Genomic DNA, 22926 nt, shown 5'->3' with positions numbered 1-22926 from the left:
GGAGAAATATGAAAGCCTGGGGCTTAAATCACAGTGTTTGGTCTTCCCTCTTTTGTATAGCCCATGGGGCATGTTATCAGTATCCTGGTCGAACTTAGTCCCGAATCAATGTAATGTGTTCTCTCTTCTAATATAAACCTGCTCTCGCCCTTTATGGCAAAAAAAAAAAAAAGAGTGAGCTAGACCCCTACGGCAGGTCGCACGAGCGGAGAGAGAGAGAAGAGAATTGAAGAGAATTTTTAACGTAGTGGGAAACTATCCCAAGAGACCTCAAAGATGAGAGAGAGAGAGAGAGAGAGAGAGTTTGAACGGCCACAGAGAGATGGGGTTATTGAAAGCTGCTCCGATAACGCACGTCTTGTTCGATATGGATGGCCTTTTGCTCGGTGAGAGAGAGAGAGAGAGAGAGCTTTCTTTCGTTTTGCATAGGGTCCTGTTTGAGGAACGCTGTCAAAGCTTCTGCATTTAAGAATGTTTTTACAGAAACTTTCGTAGAGATTGCTGCCGTTAGAAAAAACTAGATAACTGCATTTGCTATGTCTGGCAAAGGGCATACAAGCTGCACTACAAGGCCGATGTTGCAAGCTTCGTAAAGTTTAGTGATTTTGCAGATTCTGCTCGTGTGTTGCTATTGATTTCTCGCTTGGAGTGTCCAAGCGTGTAACAGAGGGAAAGCGTTTCTTGTGTGGAGAAAGAGTCTGTAAGAAACCCGATTGCCCCTCTGTAAGAAGGATCCACTTTCTTCAAGTTGTGTTACCATCCCTGATGCGCACACTGCAAGGTCACACTCAGCAAGAAAAAGGAAAGTGCAAACTTTTGAAAGGTTGGGGAAGCCTTAACAATCAAAGAGTTCTCAACTTATACGATTCCGGTTTTTCCAACAATTTCATCTGCCTCGACGCTATTGAACGACTATGTCACGTGACACATCTCAACCCTATGTGTCCGTGGACAAGCTACACCATAGCAGGGTTTCCGTCAAGTCCAGTCAAGTTAGATTAGAAGTGATATGGTACTTTTGTGAGTCTATTCGTAGACCGTGCATGCCCAGTTACTTAGTGTAGATGCATATCCTCTGGTTGCACATTGCAGAAGCATAAGCATTTCCATCAGATTCCATCAGAGTCAGTTTGGGAATTTTTCAGATGATTATCTCATTTTTTTTCTATTTTTTACTTATTTATTAAGTGACTTTTGTTGGGTACTTAGTAGGGCAAATTGGGTAAGTTAATATATAAGCAAACCCAAGTTAGCACAAATTGGCAGATGAGCAAAGACACAGCAGGCTTCCCCAAGCAACAGGTGTCTCACCCTCTCTCAGCAGAACCCTCTCCATTCCCTTGGCGAGGCCACTCTCACCAAGCGAGCGTTTTCATCATAGACTGCCTCTCCCTTCTTGGCGTTTTCCAAGATCTGCTATCGCCATCCCAAGTCCATCTTGCCCTGGCGTTTTACCTTCACTGGCAGCAGCACCCTCAAGAAACTACTAATGCTAGCAGTTGCTTGCAAGTCTGCAGCGATTTCAGCATTTACTAACGCTAGAAACACCTCAGTAGGATCAGCGTTTTCATCATCAGTTGCAGCAGGCTAACCGCAGCCGGTAAGGGTTAATTAACACTTGCAAAAACAGTCATTTCAGCAAGGTCTGTGCTGTACCAGCGTTTTTCAGCAAGAAACTTCTATCCAAAAACGCAGCCAAAGAGAAGATTACAGCAACGTTTTTGACCCCCATCTCAGCCCGACAAAGACAACAATTTTCAGCCATGAAACCAGCCCGAAACAGTCATTTCCAGCCACCAAGAAGATCCCAGATTTCAGCCTAAGTCACCGTCCTCATCGGCATAGTCCCATTGCATAGGTCCATTGCATTCGCATTGTACACCTTTGTGCAATCAAAGTAGACCACTCTCGCCGACGAGAGTGGGACCTTCGGAGGAGGGTTTTACAACCTCTCGGTGTCGTACCTCTTCTCTCTCCTTCTCTCAGTCTCATTCACTTGGACGCACAATATCCACTTACTTTGTTCGTGACCACAGCACTCTACAAGATGGAAAGCTCTCTCTTTTTACCTAAGAACTAAAAGGAACCTTGAGCAATAAAGATCACTAACCTTGAGAAATTACAACATTCATTCCGCTGTACCTTACATTGGTATCAGAGCTTTGGAAGTGTTCTGCATTACTTAAGGAAAGAACCACAAGAACCATAAGATTTTTTTTTTGCTTGTCGAGATCGCACGAACCCAAGTTTACTTGGGCGTGGCGATTCCTAATCGTGTTTTGTTGAAGAGTGAAGGAATCCCAAGAAAGAAGGGCTTGTCCAGCCTCCCCTTGTGTCTCTTTTCACTCATTGAGAGCGGACCATGCACTTAGCGGCCGGCCAATCTACGTGAGGTGGGAAAAAGCAACCTTGGTGTGAGCGCAAGGCCGCCAAGGGGTGCGCCCGCAGAAAAGAGTAGAACTCGGGTGAAGAGAAGATCCTTCTCCAACGCGATTGCAAGCGAAAGAAAACCTCAAGAACCTCAAGACCCTCAAGAACCAAGTTCCTCGTGAACTTAAGAACCAAAGATCCTAGTGCATGGTCGTCACCCGAAGCGGCATGGATACTTCACATTCAGGTGATGAGCATGAGAGAGGCGACGAAGGATTCTCTCCACCAGGAGATTTTTCCAACCCTCCCCCTTCACCATCTACGCCACGACTTGTCCTCACTCCTATGGAGATGATGGTCAAGTCGATGTTGGACATGATGGCACAACAACAAGAAACGAATCGAGTTGCATTGGCACAACTTGCAAGCAAAGCAGAAGCACAAGAAGCCAAGGACCGCGAGCGCGATGAAAGAAACGCCACACTTGTCGCAAAACAAGAAGAAAATCGCCTTGCTCAGGAACGTGAGCGCATTGCTCTTGCCGCAAAACAAGAAGAAAATCGGCTTGCTTTCGAACGCGAGCGCGATGAACGAGAAGGTCAAAGGGAGATTCGCCATCAAGAATTTCTTTCCCACATGCTAGCCTCGAAGACCGAACCACCCAAAGATCGTGGGAGTTCCTCTAGTGGTGCAAGCCACGATGCGGATTTCAACAACCCCGTCACTGAAAAGATGACTTTAAGTAAGTATGATGGTAAGATGGATGCTACGGTGATTCATTCTTGGTTGCATTAATTTAATGCTTATTTGCCACAACTAAGAAAACAGAAAATAGCAAAGTTTTGACGGCAGCTATGTACCTTGCCGGTGATGCCATAAATTGGTACCATGCATGGCAAGAGGCATAGCTAGCCACGCACCTAGAGGTAGCCGACGATTTCACGCCCCTCTCTTTTAGTTGGGCTGATTTCCAAGACAAGCTCAAGGCACGGTTTATGCCACCTCAGTATCTCGCACGATTGAAAGAGGATTGGCGTAATCTCAAGCAACATGGTATGCCAGTCATGTCGTTTTCTAACCGTGTTTTACAGCTAGGCACTCAATTACGCAAGTCGGATGATGAGCGCAAAGAGACTTTTCTCTTTGGGTTAGACGAATACATCAAGTTTGATGTTGAAGTCTTTGACCCCGCGGATCTCAACAAGGCGGTAGCAATCGCTCTCGCCCAAGAGATAAAGCACAACAAGGGAAAGCCCAAGGAGAACAAGTCTTCTCAAGGAACATCTCAGAATTCTCAGAACACACAGAATGATAAGAACGGTAAAAATGGTAAGAATGGAAATTCTTCTAGCCCTTCTTCCTCTAATTCCTCGGAAAAGAACTCTAACAATGAATCTAAGGGTAAAGCTAAAACACCTGCAAAACCTAAGCTAACCCTTGATGAAAAAGCTTCTCAAGGAATTATAGGAGGATACATCACGGCAGAAGAACAAGTGATTTATGCTAAAGAAGGTAGATGTTTTCAATGTCATGTCAAGGGTCCCATTAAGAAGGCCTGTCCTAAGACAGTCCCACCTAAAGAACCAAAGGCACCCACAACAACCACAAACTGTGTCACAACACAACCTGCATCTTCTCATGACTCTGACACACACATTGATGAATCTCTCATGAAGTGTTATGGTCATGTAAAAGGACAGTGTTTTATCATATTGTTTGATCTAGGCAGTATGCATGATGTGATTAGTCCCCCTCTTGTTGAGAGAGCCCGCTTAGAGGTTAGTCAGAAATCTCCTATCGAGGTTTCTGGCTTCGCTCCTGGGATAGACTCTCATCACGAAGGAGTGCCTTGATGTGATGTTTACCGTTCAGTAAGCTTCTTTTCGTAGGAAATTTCTTGTGTCTCCTCTCTCAGGGTGTGATATGATTTTAGGCATGAAATGGTTTCGTGAATTGAACTCTCTCGTTGATTGGGAGGCTCTCACTCTCACTTTGCATGCCAAAACAGATTCCCCCCTCATCATTCGTGCTGAGGAGGGCTTGCATTCTTTGCCTCTCATCTCGCATGTGTAGGTAAAGCGTGAATTACGACGAGGAGCACAAGCGGCATTCATCTATGCTGCCCCAGTTTCCAAGAGCATTCAAGCTCCAGGTAAGTATTCGGAGTTGTTTACGAAATTTAAACATCTCTTTTTGCAGGATGATCTTCCACCGGAGCGGCCGGAGGACCATCGCATCGAGCTTATGGAGGGAGCGCAGCTTGTCAGTAAGGCTCCCTACCGTTTGAACAAGTCACAGGAGGAAGAGTTAGAGCGACAACTCACGGAGTTGGTGGCTAGAGGATTCATACGTCCTAGTGTAAGTCCTTTTGCTGCTTCTATTTTGTTCGTTCGCAAGGATGGTTCGTCTCGTCTGTGTGTTGATTATAGGGCATTAAACAAGATGACCGTCAAGAACAAGTTTCTGATGCCTCGCATTGAGTATATCTTGGATATGCTCAATGGGACAAAGGTTTTCAGCAAGGTCGATCTCAAAAGTGGATACCATCAGGTACGGGTATTCAAAGGCGACATTTTCAAGACCGCCTTCCGCACCGAGCGAGGGCAATGAGAGTATATTGTTATGCCTTTTGGATTGACAAGAGCCGTGGGTACGTTCAATCGTCTCATGGTAGGTCGTTTCGGCGACATGGTAGGTATATGTGTGTTCATTCTTTTAGATGATATTCTCATTTATTCTGCATCATGGGAACAACATGAAAGAGATGTTGAAAGGGTACTAACTCGTTTGGATGAGTGTCAATTGTACATTGCAGCTAAGAAGTCTGAATTTTTTCTTACTGAAGTCACTTATCTGTGTTATATCATTTCTGCAGAAGGCGTCAAGCTCGACCCCGCGAAGGTGGAGCAGGTTCGTAATTGGGATTTGCCCAAAACTGCATATGATGTGCGTTCTTTTCTTGGTTTATGTCAAGCATATAGTTCGCACATAGAGAATTTTGCACGCATTGCTGCACCTATGACTGATGTTTTGAAAGGGGTAAAGACTTGCCGTTAGCGCGTTGACTTGTCTGAGGCAGCCATTGAGGCTTTCGCAGCTCTCAAGGTTGCGGTGACAGAAGAACTGTGTCTTATCCTTGCCTTTTGGGATGATCCCTTTGAGGTATGGACGGATGCGAGCAGCGTCGCCATAGGCGCTGTGCTCCAGCAGCATGGTCGCCCAGTAGCTTTCCTTAGCCAGAAGCTCAATAGTGTGAATAGGAATTATTCAGTTTATGATAAAGAACTTTTGTATGTCATTCACTCTCTTAAGCATTGGGAGCATTTTTTGTATGGTAGAGAGTTTACAGTGCGCACAGATCATCAAGCCCTCAAGTGGCTACAGTCTATGCCTAGTGCACATTGGAGTGATCGCCAAGCGCGATGGTCACAATTTTTTGAGCAATTTGGCGGTTTGATTGAGTATGTGCCTGGAAAAGCTAACCCTGTTGCAGATGCGTTGAGTCGCAAAGGACAGATTTTGACTCTTGAGTCAAGAACCACATTTTCCATACAAGGTGAGTCTTTCGACAGCATGAAGAATCAGTATGCAGATTCGGAGTTTGGTAAGTATTGGTTGCAGGCTCTTGCTTCCCAAGGGCCCAACAACTATCTCATTCGTGATGGATTGTTATTTTTTCGTCAGCGTCTATGTGTGTTGCTCTCTCTCAGGCCAGCCATATTGCATGATGCACATGACTCTCTCACGGGTGGGCACAGGGGTATGAACACCACATTGGAAAAGATTGAATGATTTTTCTATTGGCCTAAAATGCGAAAAGATGTGTTTAGTTATGTCACACATTGCATTATATGTCAAAAAGTAAAAGCTCCTCGGGGTAAGCAGCAAGGTCTCTTGCTTCCGCTGCCTTTTTCCGAGGGACCTTTTTAGGATATCTCTATGGATTTTGTGACTAACTTACCGCCGAGTCAGCATTCAAGGAACACTCAATGTTTATCTATTGTTGATCGTTTCAGCAAATTCTGCGTGTTGATTCCTTGTCAGGCCACAGTTACTGCACAAGATGTTGCACGGTTGTTCATAAAGCATTGGTACCCTCGTTGTGGTTTGCCAAAACCCATTGTTTCAGATATGGATGTTAAGTTTACGTCCAACTTTTGGCGTGCACTCTTTGAAAATTTTGGCACAAAGTTGAATTTTTCATCCGCTTTTCATCCACAATCAGATGGTCAAACGGAAATTTATAATCAGTTTGCTTTTGATGTATTGAAGTCTTATGTTCATGATCAGCAGTCTCAATGGGAGGTCTCGATCAAGGAAGGAGATTGGGTGTATCTACGGATTATGAAACAGCGTCTTAAGCAAATTGGAAAGAAATGTCCTAAGTTATTTTTTCGTATGTATGGTCCATTTCCAGTCATCAAAAAGATTAATGAGGTTTCAATGAAATTGAAGTTGCCTAACTCATGGTCAATGCACAACGTTTTCCATGTTTCTTGGTTGAAAGTGTTTCAGGGAACACCTCCAAAGGACGTTTCGGAAGAAGAAGAACCGGAGATCATAGATGAAGCAGAAGTCATGGAGTCGGAGCAAGTTTTGTTGCATCGGTTTCGCCATGGTTCGAAGAAACAAGTACGACATTATTTTTTGAAGTTCAAAGATCGAGGAACCCATGAAGCGGTGTGGGTAGACGAAGAGTTCTTCAAGGATTATCTAGAGTTGTTGGCAGACTACAAGGAAGCCATGCAGCTTGGTACTAGTACCTCACTTTAAAAAGGAGGGGATGTCACGTGACACATCCCAACCCTATGTGTCCGTGGACAAGCTACACCATAGCAGGGTTTCCGTCAAGTCCAGTCAAGTTAGATTAGAAGTGATCTGGCACTTTTGTGAGTCTTTTCGTAGACCGTGCATGCCCAATCACTTAGTGTAGATGCATATCCTCTGATTGCACACTGCATAAGCATAAGCATTTCCATCAGATTCCATCTGTCACCAGCGTGTGACTACTATCTATCCTTTTTGTTGATTTCTTTCTTATTATCTATTTACTTTCACTTTTTGGAAACACCCCTCGGGAAATCTAACTGCCCTGCATTGCATAGCTAGTGTGGAACTGTCCAGAGGGAGTCCAGGCCTGAGGGCAAGAGAGCACTAAGCTTGGACAAGGACTATGGTTAGCCAAGTGGGGTCATTGACTAGCCAAAGTGGAATCCTTTGCTACAGAGGCTACATTTCAGTTCTGGATGTGGCCGCAGTGTACAAAGAGGGTCGGATGACCTAGAAAGATACAATGGCAGCATCTCCTAAAATTTAGGGAACTGCTATTTTGGGACCTGAAAATGTGTTGACGTCATTACCTCCGGAATGACAAAGGGAACATTTTCTTACTCTGCCGTGAAGTCAACTGGGCAACCGGTTGGGATATTTTTAGGCGGCAACCCCGAAACGGGAAAATGCTTGTAAAAGTGCCAAGTGGCACCTTCTGGTGCACTTGCCTTATGCAACAAGAAGTGGCGCTGAATTTGAAGGGAAGAAGGCCTCATTTTCAGATTTTGTCATAGGTTAAGAGCTATGGAGTGCTTGCTTTCCCTCTTATGCACAGTGCGGTGCCAGGAGTGATGCCCTGCACGCTACGCACTGCCCTCTCTCTCCCCTTTGGCAGTATGTTATGCCCCTCTAGTGGGCTTTTCATTTGACCAATGTACAGTTGTGTGGGTTCATGCGCGATTGCCGAGGCAAGAGCCTCTTGCACAGGTACTGGATTAGCTAGCGGCTAATCCCCCCGCAGGTACAGGTGAATTCGGAGAGGTTTCACGCCAGAAATCTCGTCCGATTCAAAGGGCAAGTAGCCCTACAGGTGCGGGAGCTCGAGGACTTGCTAGGGATGCGACCGGCACGCGAAACGGAGCCCGAAACAGTGAATTACAGCCTGCTGTGTATTTTTGCAGGTTTAGGGTTTTGGCCCTAAACGGACCCTAATACCCCCAGGAGGTTCGGGGACGCAAGGGGACCGCTGTACAGGCGATCTGGCGCATTTTCAGGGCTGAAAACAGAGAATTCAGCGTGCTGCAGATTCTCGCCAGGTTTTGCAAAGTGCCCGTATGCGTCGGGAAAGTCGGTCAATGCGTGGGAATACTGACCGTGAAGGGTTCTAGTACAGTTATGCTGCCGAAATCGGGCTGGAACAGTGGAAATTCAGCCGAGTTTGTGCGGGGCAGCTTGTAGGAACCACAGCGTTTATTCCCTCTTTTGAACAATAAAGAAATACCGAAAGGGGCGCCTAAGTTAGGGGCCAATCTGTGTCTGTCCACTCATACAGGTGCAATCTAGCAGCCTGTATCCCTCTCCCCTTTGTTGTGTCTTGAAAGTACAGGTAAAATAGACGACTAATAATGGGTGAAAGCTAAATCAAGGTTTAAAGTAAAGTCTACCGCCCTTTTTGGATTGAACAGGCCGGTTACATGGTTCCATCGACGGGATTAAATCACTTTTTCCCATAGAAGTGAGCCTTGGTCAGTTTTGGGCTTGAAGACACAGGGGATCATAGACGAGACACAGGGAATTGTAATTATGGCTGACAGACCAGATGATGTGACTGAAGAGGTTTCCTCTTCACAGGGTCAACAGACACATGAAGTGGGTGAGTCCTCAAGACCACCACAGACTGATGATGATATATTCAGGACCCAGTTGGCTACTGCTGTGGCTATGTTCACACAAGTAATGCAGAACCACGGTTTTTAGCCTTTCTGCAACCTCCTGTTCCGTCTCAGCAAGTTGGGTCACTGGATCATATTCAAAAGCCTGTTAAGGCTCGAGCACAGGTGATTCATACCGCACAGTCAATGGAAACACCTGTACACTTGACGGAGAACATGCAGTCTCCACAACTGTGCCTAAGGTGCAAGAACAGATGGCTGAGATGCCAGTTTTCAAGCTGTACCAATTCAGCCCGCCACCTTTCAGCAGCCTATAGCTGGTTCTAATGGGCAGGGAAGCAACCTACAGGCTATGCAACAGGTCTTCCCACCACCTTCAGTACACCCTGGCTATTTTGGAGGTGGATCGGTATTTCAGAGCATGGCTGGTCATGCACCTGGAAATCAGTTTTATACGCCAGGAACAGTGTTTGGGGGTGCTCAAACGATGATGCCTAACCCCATGTACAGTGTCATGGGTATGCAACCAGGGTTTCAAAGCACTCAGGGACAATTTGGGATGCCACAAGCAAATTTTGGTATGGCTGGAATTACAAATCAGCAGCCAAATATGGCATTTCCAGGTCAAGTTAATAGCGGCCAAGGAACACAGATGAACCCTAATAGTGTTCCCATGTTTCAGTCACTTCCATATGACAATTTAACGCCGCTGGAGAGGCCAACTCCGTACAAAGAAGGTGGCAAAGGTGTGTCATTCACGACCTTTACAGGGTTTGATGACAGGAAGAAGGCTCTTTCATTCCTCCAGCAGTTTGATAAGGCCTATGCAGGGGGAAACTTTACAGAGGCTTCAAAGGTCCGCAAGGCAGCCACTTTCTTGACAGGGAATGCGGGACAATGGTGGACAACTTTATTGCTTCAAGGGCAAGCTCCGTCCACATGGATTTACTTCAAGCAGATTTTTGCAGCAGCAGCTTGGTTATCTGATGATTTCGAAGCAGATGTCATGACAGAATGGCACCAGCTTAATGCTGCCACTTGCAGAAATCTGGATGATTACAATCGGAAGTTTTGGAAAGCTCTACTTCCAGTAACTTCCTATAGGTTTGTGCCATTGACAGAACAGATAGAAAAATACTGTTGTGGCCTACCCAAAGGATTGAGAAAATACTGCACAAGACCAAAAGTCACTACTTTGACGCAGCTCATCGAGGTAGCAAACACTGGCAATGGTTTGCTCAAGGGAGAAGATTGTGAATTTAACACTGGCGTCAAGGCAGGATCAGGCAAGAAAAATTCAGCCAAGAAGCACGTTCCCAATGAGGCTCCTAAAGGGACTCAGGAGTCGGCCAACGCAGGGAAAGACAAAGCTACGGCTGAATCAGAAAAAGGACCCGCAAAGAAATGGAAAAGACGTTTTCCTCGCAAGTCAGAAGAGCAAAAGAAGGTCCTGAGGACAGAGAACAAATGCTTTATATGTGAGCAGCCTGGCCACATTGCTTACAACTGTCCTACAAAGAAAAGGCCAGCTGATTCTGAAGACAAGGAGGACAGGAAGGGAAAGAAGCCCATGGCTGGTCTAGTGCCAGATATGGTGGGCGACAAGCCAAATTCAGATGCAAGTGAGCTTTGCAGAGCATGGGGAAAGGTTAGGGATCAAACAGTGCTTATCTTCTTTGATCCAGGTGCCAAAGCCAACTTTATTTCCCCAGAATTGGCTTCAAAGTTGGGAATCAGACCTGAAGAGATGGGGTATACAGCAGAGGCAGGTTTGGCATGTCCTGGCCATACAGAGGCTGTGACACCCATCATTGGAAAGTTGCGTCTACATATCCAGTCCTATGTAGATGCTGAAGAATTTTACATCATGCCACTGGACGGATGTGATGTGTTGTTAGGTATTCCTTGGTTGTTTCGTGTACAGGGAATCATGGATGCCTACAACAAAAAGATCACTGTACAGAGCAGGGGAAAGACTCACATTCTGGATGTAAAGCTTAAAGGGGAGTCTATTCCTACTGTATCAGCTTCTGCTATTACTTCTGTAATGAAAAAGCATCTTTCTGCGTACTTGGTTTTTGCACGTGAAGTGTCAGATTGTGATGAATCAAATTTATCTGTGCTAGATAAAGAAAGGTCAATGTTTTTACAACAGTATAGTGACTGTTTTTCCGATTCATTACCGTCTCAATTACCGCCAGAGAGACCCGAGGACCATGCGATAGATTTGGTGCCAGGCAGTAGCCCACCAAATAAGCCTCCGTACAGGGTTAGTGCGGCTCAGCAGAAAGAGATAATGGGCCAAGTACAGGAGTTGTTAGAAAAGGGGCTGATTCAGCCCAGTTCATCTCCATTCTGTTCTCCAGTGTTGTTGGTGCAGAAAAAGGATGGCTCATGGCGTATGTGCATCGACTACCGTGCACTGAACAAGAATACCATCAAGAATAGGTTTCCTATACCTAGAATTGATGATATTATGGACAAATTAGAAGGAGCAGCTATGTTTAGCAGGATAGATCTAAAGAGTGGGTATCATCAGATCCGCATTAGATCAGAGGATGTGCACAAGACTGCTTTTAGAACAACGTTTGGCCTTTACGAATTTTTAGTGATGCCCTTTGGTCTCACAAATGCTCCTGCTACGTTTAATAGGATGATGGACAGAATTTTCCGTCCACACCAGCAGTTTGTTGGTACATTCTTTGATGACATGATAGTCTACTCAAAGAATGAAGAGGAGCATAGGCATCACTTGGCCATTGTGTTCAAAGAGCTACGCAGTCATAGGTTGCTCATCAATGCAAAGAAAAGTGAGTTTTTTCTGGAAGAGATTCACTTTCTGGGACACATTGTCTCAAAGGATGGTGTCAGAATGGATCCTGCAAAAGTCGAAGCGATCAAGTCATGGCCAAATTTGAAGACGGTGCATGATGTCCGAAGCTTTTTGGGACTATGCTCCTATTACAGAAGGTTTATCCGAAATTTCGCTGAGATTGCTTCACCTTTACATGCTCTTCAAAAGAAGGCAGTCACCTTTAGATGGACACAAAAAGAGATTTCAGCTTTTAATCTCTTAAAGGAAAAGATGACTTCGGATCCAGTCATTGTGTTGCCAGATCTTAGGAAGTCATTTGTGGTCCAGTGTGATGCCTGCGGTAGTAGCATTGGTGCTGTGCTAATGCAAGATGGCAGGGTAGTAGCCTATGAGAGCAGAATTTTGCAAGGGCCAGAGATGACCATGCAGGTCTATGAGAAAGAGTTACTGGCTGTGATTCATGCGCTCTTAAGTTGGAAACACTACCTGCTAGGTGCAGACTTTGTTGTCCAAACGGACCATCAGACCTTGCGATACTTCTTGACACAGACAAAGTTATCTGAGAAGCATATGCGATGGGCAAATATCTTGTCCATGTTCCATTTTCAGATTGTGCATGTGGAAGGCAAGAAGAACGTTGTGGCTGATGCCTTGTCAAGGAAGCCACAAATTTCAGCTGTGTCGATTCCTTATCATCATGAACTTGATGATATGAGAGAACAGTATGCAAATGATGAAGATTTTGCAAGGGTCTTCGAGCAACTAATGGATGGACAACGTCATGAACACTATCTTCTTAAAGACGGGTTCATGATGATGCATGGCAGATTGTGTGTCACAAAGCCATTGCGACGCAAAGTTATGGAAGAGAGTCATGTCCCACCGTATGCAGGGCATCGTGGTATCGATGCTACAGTTAAAGCGGTTGAGACATTCTTCTATTGGCCTACATTGAGAAGGGATGTGGATGCCTTTGTGCGAGAATGCCTAATATGCCAAAAGGTCAAGTTTGACAGGCAAAAGGCACCAGGGTTATTGCAACCACTACCTATTCCAGATAAACCATGGGAAAGTATTGCTATGGATTTTATCTTTGATCTTCCGAGAACGCAGACAGGAAATGATGGTATTTGGACCATTATTTGCAGATTCAGCAAACAGGCTCATTTTATTCCTGTCAGGAAGAAGATAAAGCCAGATCAGATGGCACGCTTGTTTATGAGCAATATTTTCAAGTATCATGGCATGCCACAGTCGATTATTAGCGACCGTGATCCACGCATGACAAGTTTGTTCTGGAGAGGCTTGTTTGAGAATATGGGCACCACGCTCAAATTCTCTTCGTCATTTCATCCTCAAACAGATGGGCAGTCAGAAGAGGCAAATTCTACTGTCCTAGATCTGCTGAAGTGCTATGTGTCAGAGCATAAAGGAAAGTGGGAGCAGTATTTGCCATTGGTGGAGTATGCATACAATAATACAGTGCATTCATCAACTGGCAAGGCACCTTTTGAGATAGTTGAAGGTGGCAAGAAAGTTCCTCCCATACTGCATACAAAGGACAAGATATTTGAAGCAGATAAGTATGTTCAAGACATGGATGAAATGTACAAGAAGGTCAAAGTGGCCTTAGAAAGAACTCAGGCAAAGCAAAAGAAAGCAGCTGATCGTCACCGTCGTGAAGTGGTATATTCACTTGGTGATTGGGTGCTTTTACGCTTTGAAAAGGCAAGGTTAAAGAAGATGAAGGGCAAGGAAAGACTGTTTCCAAAGCTCAGCATGCGTTACTATGGGCCTTTTCAAGTGTGCGACATAATCAGTGATGTTGCATATAGGCTGAAATTGCCTGACAGTTGGAAGATTCACAATGCGTTTCATGTGAGTCTTCTCAGACCCTATGTGGGTGATGTGCCAGAAGATATGCCAGCTGAAGATCAGCCGGAAGTCGAGGAACTTGACGAGATCTTGGTCCCTGAACAGATTTTGGCACACAAAGAAAGGAAAGTGAAAGGCAAGGTTGCTAGGCGTTACTTGGTAAAGTTCAGAAACTATCCACCAATGGATGCTAAGTGGATGGAAGAAGGTGAACTTGCAGAGTCACCAACTGTGTTATCACTTTACCTGGAAGCCTTCGATTTGCAACCTACCTTGACCCCTTGAGTTTCAAAGCTAAATGGATTGTCAGTGTGACAATGGCTTCTGAAACAAATGATGTACATGGTATTTAAAGTGAGCTCAAATGAAATACCTGTTACATGAATGTTAGAGCTGTACAGATTGTCAGTTTGGCAATTGCTCTTATGGAATGTCCAAAAGTTTGGTTAGTGCTATAGAAGTGAGTATTTCTTGTCAGTTTGTCAAGGATACAGTGATTGCTTCTATTGAAGAGTACATGTGTAACTGCATTCTTAAACTGTCGGTTTGGGTATGCTCGAAAGTGTTACGGGATCCAACGTGTACTATAAGACAGTGGCAAAATGTGCAGCTACCATTTTGTCATTGGAAAGTTAGTGACTCAAAGCAATGGCAGAGTGCGAAGCTACCACTATGTCATTGGGACAGGGTTCACACGCAGGCAATACATGAGTCGACGAGGTGTTGAATACACCAGGGTTGACAATGAGCATGTATGTGTCGTATATGTGTCGACAGGTGTTGAATACATCAGTGTTGACAGTAAGCATGTACGACATAGATGCAAACGAGGACGTTTGAGATTTCAAGAGGGGGGTATGTCACCAGCGTGTGACTACTATCTATCCTTTTTGTTGATTTCTTTCTTATTATCTATTTACTTTCACTTTTTGGAAACACCCCTCGGGAAATCTAACTGCCCTGCATTGCATAGCTAGTGTGGAACTGTCCAGAGGGAGTCCAGGCCTGAGGGCAAGAGAGCACTAAGGTTGGACAAGGACTATGGTTAGCCAAGTGGGGTCATTGACTAGCCAAAGTGGAATCCTTTGCTACAGAGGCTACATTTCAGTTCTGGATGTGGCCGCAGTGTACAAAGAGGGTCGGATGACCTAGAAAGATACAATGGCAGCATCTCCTAAAATTTAGGGAACTGCTATTTTGGGACCTGAAAATGTGTTGACGTCATTACCTCCGGAATGACAAAGGGAACATTTTCTTACTCTGCCGTGAAGTCAACTGGGCAACGGTTGGGATATTTTTAGGCGGCAACCCGAAACGGGAAAATGCTTGTAAAAGTGCCAAGTGGCACCTTCTGGTGCACTTGCCTTATGCAACAAGAAGTGGCGCTGAATTTGAAGAGGAAGAGGCCTCATTTTCAGATTTTGTCACAGGTTAAGAGCTATGGAGTGCTTGCTTTCCCTCTTATGCACAGTGCGGTGCCAGGAGTGATGCCCTGCACGCTACGCACTGCCCTCTCTCTCCCTTTGGCAGTATGTTATGCCCCTCTAGTGGGCTCTTCATTTGACCAATGTACAGTTGTGTGGGTTCATGCGCGATTGCCGAGGCAAGAGCCTCTTGCACAGGTACTGGATTAGCTAGCGGCTAATCCCCCCGCAGGTACAGGTGAATTCGGAGAGGTTTCACGCCAGAAATCTCGTCCGATTCAAAGGGCAAGTAGCCCTACAGGTGCGGGAGCTCGAGGACTTGCTAGGATGCGACCGGCACGCGGAACGGAGCCCGAAACAGTGAATTACAGCCTGCTGTGTATTTTTGCAGGTTTAGGGTTTTGGCCCTAAACGGACCCTAATACCCCCAGGAGGTTCGGGGACGCAAGGGGACCGCTGTACAGGCGATCTGGCGCATTTTCAGGGCTGAAAACAGAGAATTCAGCGTGCTGCAGATTCTCGCCAGGTTTTGCAAAGTGCCCGTATGCGTCGGGAAAGTCGGTCAATGCGGGAATACTGACCGTGAAGGGTTCTAGTACAGTTATGCTGCCGAAATCGGCTGAACAGTGGAAATTCAGCCGAGTTTGTGCGGGGCAGCTTGTAGGAACCACAGCGTTTATTCCCTCTTTTGAACAATAAAGAAATACCGAAAGGGGCGCCTAAGTTAGGGGCCAATCTGGTGTCTGTCTACTCATACAGGTGCAATCTAGCAGCCTGTATCCCTCTCCCCTTTGTTGTGTCTTGAAAATACAAGTAAAATAGACGACTAATAATGGGTGAAAGCTAAATCAAGGTTTAAAGTAAAGTCTACCGCCCTTTTTGGATCAAACAGGCCGGTTACACCATCAGAGTCAGTTTGGGAATTTTTCAGATGACTTTATCCCATTTTTCCCTATTTTTAACATTTTTCACTTATTTATTAAGTGACTTTTGTTGGGTACTCAGTAGGGCAAATTGGGTAAGTTAATATATAAGCAAACCCAAATTAGCACAAATTGGCAGATGAGCAAAGACACAGCAGGCTTCCCCAAGCAGCAGGTGTCTCACCCTCTCTCAGCAGAACCCTCTCCATTCCCTTGGCGAGGCCACTTCCACCAAGCCAGCATTTTCATCATAGACTGCCTCTCCCTTCCTGGCGTTTTCCAATGTTAGGTGCAGCGGAATGAATGTTGTATTTTCTCAAGATTAGTCATCTTTATTGCTCAGGGTTCCTTTTAGTTCTTAGGGAAAGAGAGAGCTTTCCGTCTTCTAGAGAGTGCTGTGATCACGAACAAAGTGAGTGGATCTTGTGCGTGCAAGTGAATGAGACTGAGAGAAGGAGAGAGAAGAGATACGACACCCGAGAGGTTGTAAAACCCTCCTCCGAAGGCCCCACTCTCGTCGGCGAGAGTGGTCTACTTTGATTGCACAAAGGTGTACAATGCGTATGCAATGGACTGATGCAATGGGACTATGCCGACGACGACGACGGTGACGACGACGACGACGACTTGATGGCTGAAATCTGAGTTCTTCTATTCGCTGAATCTCGGGACTGTTTTGTTTCTGAAAATGACTGTTTTGGGCTGTGTTTTTATGGCTGAAAATGACTGTTTTGGCTGTGTTTTTATGGCTGAAAATGGGGGAGCATCTGCAACCAACTTTGGGGAGATCTGCCACTTTGCTAATTGCTGAAATCCTGCGTTTTGTCACTGCTGAAATCTGCAGATTCCCTAGCGTTAGTGTTTGGGCTGAAAAACGCTGGAAATGGCTGAAGTCTGCTGGCGTTTTTGGGAAGGAAAACGTTGCTGAAGCTATGGCGATTCTGCAATGAAAACACTGGCTGAATTGGCACTCTAGGGGGATCATGCAAGGGGGACAAGCGCCAGAAGGTGGAGGACTTCACGGCGAAGGAAGGTCCTTGAAAAATGCCAAGGGGAAGGGAGGTATGGCGAGGATCTACTGCGGGGGGGGGGATACTGCAGAGAAGAGCGGGAAGCTCCAGCTGCCTCTTTTGCCAGAAAGTGCTAACTTGGGTTTGCTATATATGAACTTAGCAAAATTGCCCTACCTACTCTTGTTGGAAAGTCACTTAAAAATAATAAGTGAAAATAACCAATGAATAGGAAAATAGGCTAAATGCACTGGAAAATTCCCCTAACTGATGCTAATGGATTCTGATGGGAATTCCGATGATCATGCTGTGTGCAACCGGAGGATATGCATCTATGCTAAGTGATTGGGCATGCATGGTCTACGAATAGACTCACAAAAGTGCCAGATCACCATTAATCTAAACTGACTGAACTGACGGGAACCCTGCCATGGTGTAGCTTGTCCACGGACAGATAGGGTTGGGATGTGTCACGTGACATCCCCTCCTTTTCAAAGTGAGGTACTCGTAGCGAACTGTATGGCGTCGAGGGAGATCGCCAACAGCATCCGGAATCCTGGAAGGGACTCTTCGCCGGCCCACTGTGCTGTGTGGGTCGTGCGGTACTTGAACTTCATAAAGGTCTGCAACGCTTGCTTCTTTGGGCCGCGCCGAAAGCGACTCAAAGTCTTCTGAATCTCCTTTCTTGCTTCAACTTCGTTTAGAGATGTGCTTCCGTCTTCTTCAAGAATCTCCATCGCTGAAAATTCCTGAAACCATCTCCAATACAAAACCATGAACATACCCATTCCATGTAAAGTGAAGGAAAAAAATCTTGTCTTCTCTAAAGACTGTGTATGCAATGTAGATGAACATAGAGACGGAGTGACAACCCGTTCATCAAACACATGCAAACAATGAGGTCGAATCTTTTCTGTTTGATCGAAACCAATCAACTGTGGCAAATCACAATGGAAATGCCCATGCTTGGTGCTCATACTATCATGTGCTCGTTCGGAAACTGTGTCATGCCAAGGAAGAGACATGGAATGCGACTTCCTTACATACAAACCTTTCAGCTTTTCACGAAAAATCTACATACATTCGTGCTCATCCATGAGAGAAACGTGCTCAACATACAATATATGTCATGCCTAGGAAAAGGGATCACATAACGATGCTGACTAAAATACAGGAAACCTTTACGAATGAAACACTCGAACAATGCGTGCGTATCAATCATACAAACACATAATATTTCCTGTGATGGTTTTGTGGACCAAGGCTCGAGAGCCAAGATCGGTTCGTCCTGAATGATCGAATCGTCTTGTGGGGGTTCTTTGGACCTCGACTTGAATGCCAAGATCGATTCTTGGTGATTGATCGGAATCTACAACGAGGTTAGCTTCGCTAGAAAAAGCATCAACTAACACATTATCCTTGTGAACAATCACATCTTCGTCATGCAACTCATCATGCTTGTGAGAAATCACATCTTGATCATGCAAATCATCATGCTTGTCATTGTCATCCAAATCATCATGCAAATCATTATCAGTCAATTCATCATGCTTCTCATCATCATGCAAATCCTGTGGGTCATGCTTTGGGGAAGGAGAGACGGAGAGAGTCTCCTTTTCGTGATTCTGTGCAAAGTACGCCTGTACTTGAGAAAAAAGTCGCAACATCTCTTTGTTCTGTCGGTCGTTGTGTTCTTCGAGGGCTTTGTTCTCACGATCAAATTCTGCTTGTCTTGCTTGGTTCTCTGCGTGTCTGCGTTCCATTTCTACTTTTCTTTCTTTGAACTCATGATCCAATGTGGCTTGTCGTTCTTTGGCTTCTAAGCGTGCTTGCTCACGCTCACGCGCTATGGATGCCATTCTTACTGCATTTCTTGCTTTGCGTTGTAAAGTCTGTTCCATAAACAACAGTTCCAACTCCTCCATTGGAGTTAGTGCAATCATTGTCGTAGATGAGGAAGGGTCAGAAAAACCTCCTGGTGGGAAAAATTCTTCTTCGCCTCTCTCATGCTCATCACCTCCAAGCGAAGTATCCATTCCGCTTCGAGTGATGATCATTCTGAAGTCGTGGGTTCTTGTGGGTTCTTGGGGGTCTTGGGTTCTTAAGTTCACGAGGAACTTGGGTTCTTGCGGGTCTTGAGGCTCTTGAGGTCCTTGATTCGTGAGAATCTAGGGTTCTTTAGGTTCTTGAGGTTTTCTTTCGCTTGCAAATCGCGTTGGAGTAGGATCTTCTCTTCACCCGAGTTCTACTCCTTTCTGTGGGCGCATCCCTTGGCGGCCTTGCGCTCACACCAAGGTTGCTTTTTCCCACCTCACGTCGATTGGCCGGCCGCTAAGTGCACGGTCCGCTCTCAATGAGTGAAAAGAGACACAAGGGGAGGCTGGACAAGCCCTTCTTTCTTGGGATTTCTATCACTCTTCAACAAAACACGATTAGGAATCGCCACGCCCAAGTAAACTTGGGTTCGTACGATCGCAACAAGCAAAAAAAAATCTTGTGGTTCTTTCCTTGAGTAATGCAGAACACTTCCAAAGCTCTGATACCAATGTAAGGTGCAGCAGAATGAATGTTGTATTTTCTCAAGATCAGTGATCTTTATTGCTCAAGGTTCCTTTTAGTTCTTAGGGAAAGAGAGAGCTTTCTGTCTTTTAGAGAGTGCTGTGATCACGAACAAAGTGAGTGGATCTTGTGCGTGTAAGTGAATGAGATTGAGAGAAGGAGAGAGAAGAGATACGACACCCGAGGGGTTGTAAAACCCTCCTCCGAAGGCCCCACTCTCGTCGGCGAGAGTGGTCTACTTTGATTGCACAAAGGTGTACAATGCGTATGCAATGGACTGATGCAATGGGACTATGCCGATGACGACGATTTGATGGCTGAAATCTGAGTTCTTCTATTCGCTGAATCTCGGGACTGTTTTGGTGGCTGAAAATGACTGTTTTGGGCTGTGTTTTATGGCTGAAAATGACTGTCTTGGCTACGTTTTTATGGCTGAAAATGGGGGAGCATCTGCAACCAACTTTGGGGGGATCTGCTACTTTGCTAACTGCTGAAATCTTGCGTTTTGTCACTGCTGAAATCTGCAGATTCCCTAGCGTTAGTGTTTGGGCTGAAAAACGCTGGAAATGGCTGAAGTCTGCTGGCGCTTTTGGGAAGGTTAACGCTGCTGAAGCTATGGCGATTCTGCAATGAAAACGCGGGCTGAATTGGCACTCTAGGGGGATCATGCAAGGGGGACAAGCGCCAGAAGGTGGAGGACTTCACGGCGAAGGAAGGTCCTTGAAAAATGCCAAGGGGAAGGGAGGTATGGCGAGGATCTACTGCGGGGGGGGGGGGCGGGGGGGGGGGGGGTTACTACTGAGAAGTTGCCTGTTCAGCGGGATGCCTCTTCTGCCAGAAAGCGCTAACTTGGGTTTGCTTATATATTAACTTAGCGAAATTGCCGTACCTACTTATGTTGGAAAGTCACTTAAAAATAATAAGTGAAAATAACCAATGAATAGGAAAATAGGCTAAATGCACTGGAAAATTCCCCTAACTGATGCTAATGGATTCTGATGGGAATTCCGATGATCATGCTATGTGCAACCGGAGGATATGCATCTATGCTAAGTGACTGGGTATGCACGGTCTACGAATAGACTCACAAACGTGCCAGATCACTGTTAATGTAAACTGACTGAACTGACGGGAACCCTGCTATGGTGTAGCTTGTCCACGGACAGATAGGGTTGGGATGTGTCACGTGACATCCAAGATCTGCTATCGCCATCCCAAGTCCATCTTGCCCTGGCGTTTTACCTTCACTGGAAGCAGCACCCTCAAGCAACTACTAACGCTAGCAGTTGCTTGCAGATCTGCAGCGATTTCAGCATTTACTAACGCCAGAAACACCTCAGTAGGATCAGCGTTTTCATCATCAGTTGCAGCAGACTAACCGCAGCCGGTAAGGGTTAATTAACACTTGCAAAAACAGTCATTTTCAGCAAGAAGGTCTCTTTTGTACCAGCGTTTTTCAGCAAGAAACTTCTATCCAAAATCGCAGCCAAAGAGCAGATTACAGCAGCGTTTTTGACCCTCATCTCAGCCCGACAAAGACAGCAATTTTCAGCCATGAAACCAGCCCGAAACAGTCATTTCCAGCCACCAAGAAGATCCCAGATTTCAGCCTAAGTCGCCGCTGTCATCATCGTCGTCGTCATCGGCATAGTCCCATTGCATAGGTCCATTGCATGCGCATTGTACACCTTTGTGCAATCAAAGTAGACCACTCTCACCGACGAGAGTGGGGCCTTCGGAGGAGGGTTTTACAACCTCTCGGTGTCGTACCTCTTCTCTCTCCTTCTCTCAGTCTCATTCACTTGCACGCACAATATCCACTCACTTTGTTCGTGACCACAACACTCTACAAGACGGAAAGCTCTCTCTTTTTCCCTAAGAACTAAAAGGAACCTTGAGCAATAAAGATCACTAATCTTGAGAAATTACAACATTCATTCCGTTGCACCTTACAGACTTTGCCTTGCTCTTGAGGGATCGACCAAGAGTTGGACTTCAATCCAAGGAGGACATCTCAATTTGCGCATTGGCGATTATAAGAAGAATTTGATGGCACCACTAAAGGGGTGTGATGTCATCCTGGGGATGCCTTGGCATTATTGATACATTTGATCCTAAATTTTGTGGACAAGATCCTCTTTTTCCAAGTAGAGGGCAAAAAGTTTTTGGTTTATGCCAACATCGGTGATTGACAAACTCCTACTGTCTGTATCAAAAAAGGAATGAAGAAGTGTGTTTCACTCTACTCTATTTTGCATGAGAGCTCTACAAAAAAGTGTGCTTCAAGTATCAATCAAACAAAGTCCGAGTTCTCTGATATGTATAAAGATTTCTACACAAACTCTCTATAAGATGAGTTACCACCTGAACACCAAGAAATCATGAGATTGATATAATACCGGCAGTCTTGCTCCAAACTAGGCTCCAGCTCCCTTATCAGGTTTCCCTAAGTCAACAAGAAGAGATACAAAGTCAAGTAATAGAGCTTTGAGAGAAGGATCTCATACAACCAAGTAATTCTCCTTATTGCTTTCCTGAACTTTTGGTACAAAAGAAATACACGGGAGCAATAAGGAGAAGTACTTGGTCGTATTAGATCCTTGTCTCAAAGCTTTGTTACTTCTTATACTTGGTCGTAATCACTCCATCCTCGTAGAATGATATGGGAGTTTGTACCTCCAGCCGCATAGTGAATGCCTAATGACTTGCGCTTTCAAATACCGCAGAGTCCGAAGAGCTTGGTCCAAATTTTCTTGGTAGGTTTTTGTATGAAAGAACTGAGAAGGCCCACCGGGAAATTGACATCAAACCGGGTGCTCAGAACCCAAATGAGAGAATTGACCGATTTTGATACTTTACAGCATCTGCCACATGTCGGAGATCATATTGTGACAACTTCTGATTGGGATCCATAAGGGTTGAGATAGGTGTGCACTCAGTCATACCAAATGCTTCCAACAATTCTTGGATATAGCACTCCTGGGAGAAAAAGATGTCCCCCTCTGTTTGCCATATCTCCAATCCAGGAAAGTAGTGAAGCAAGCCAAGATCTGTCATCTCAAACTCCTTAGCCAAAGTCTCCATAGTACTGTGAATGTGCTCAACATGGCTACCTGTAATCACAAGATCGTCCACATAGAGGATAACAAGTGTCATGAATCCTCCCTCACGGTAAATGTATAAATGTGGGTCTGCAGAAGATCGTCGAAAGAAGTGTCGTAGGAAGAAAGAGTCTATCTTCTGGTACCACGCTTGAGAGGCTTGCTTTAGGCCATAGAGAGCCTTTAG

The 22926-nt window shown here is 45.3% G+C and overlaps 1 protein-coding gene across 2 annotated transcripts in view; it reads left to right on the top strand.

Moving 5' to 3' along the window:
- Positions 1 to 231: 231 nt before the first annotated feature.
- GS1 (Haloacid dehalogenase-like hydrolase (HAD) superfamily protein) overlaps positions 232 to 22926 on the top strand; it is a 43663-nt gene continuing 20968 nt past the window's right edge. The window contains exons 1-2 of one of the 2 annotated variants that reach the window (XM_086485241.1): positions 294 to 386; positions 5246 to 5280. Coding sequence is in view for 1 of the 2 variants with exons in the window: in XM_086485242.1 (XP_086341368.1) it covers positions 323 to 386 (64 nt within the window). In the remaining variant the exon portion in view is untranslated. Of the gene's footprint in view, positions 387 to 5245; positions 5281 to 22926 lie in introns of both variants that reach the window. The other variant, XM_086485242.1, reaches the window with a different exon arrangement.

This window comes from Adiantum capillus-veneris, chromosome 16 (genome assembly GCF_014529385.1).
Source record: "Adiantum capillus-veneris isolate H3 chromosome 16, ASM1452938v2, whole genome shotgun sequence".
Taxonomy (NCBI): Eukaryota; Viridiplantae; Streptophyta; class Polypodiopsida; order Polypodiales; family Pteridaceae; genus Adiantum; species Adiantum capillus-veneris.
Note: the sequence above shows the minus strand (reverse complement) of the source record. Positions and strands in the feature narration are given on the sequence as shown.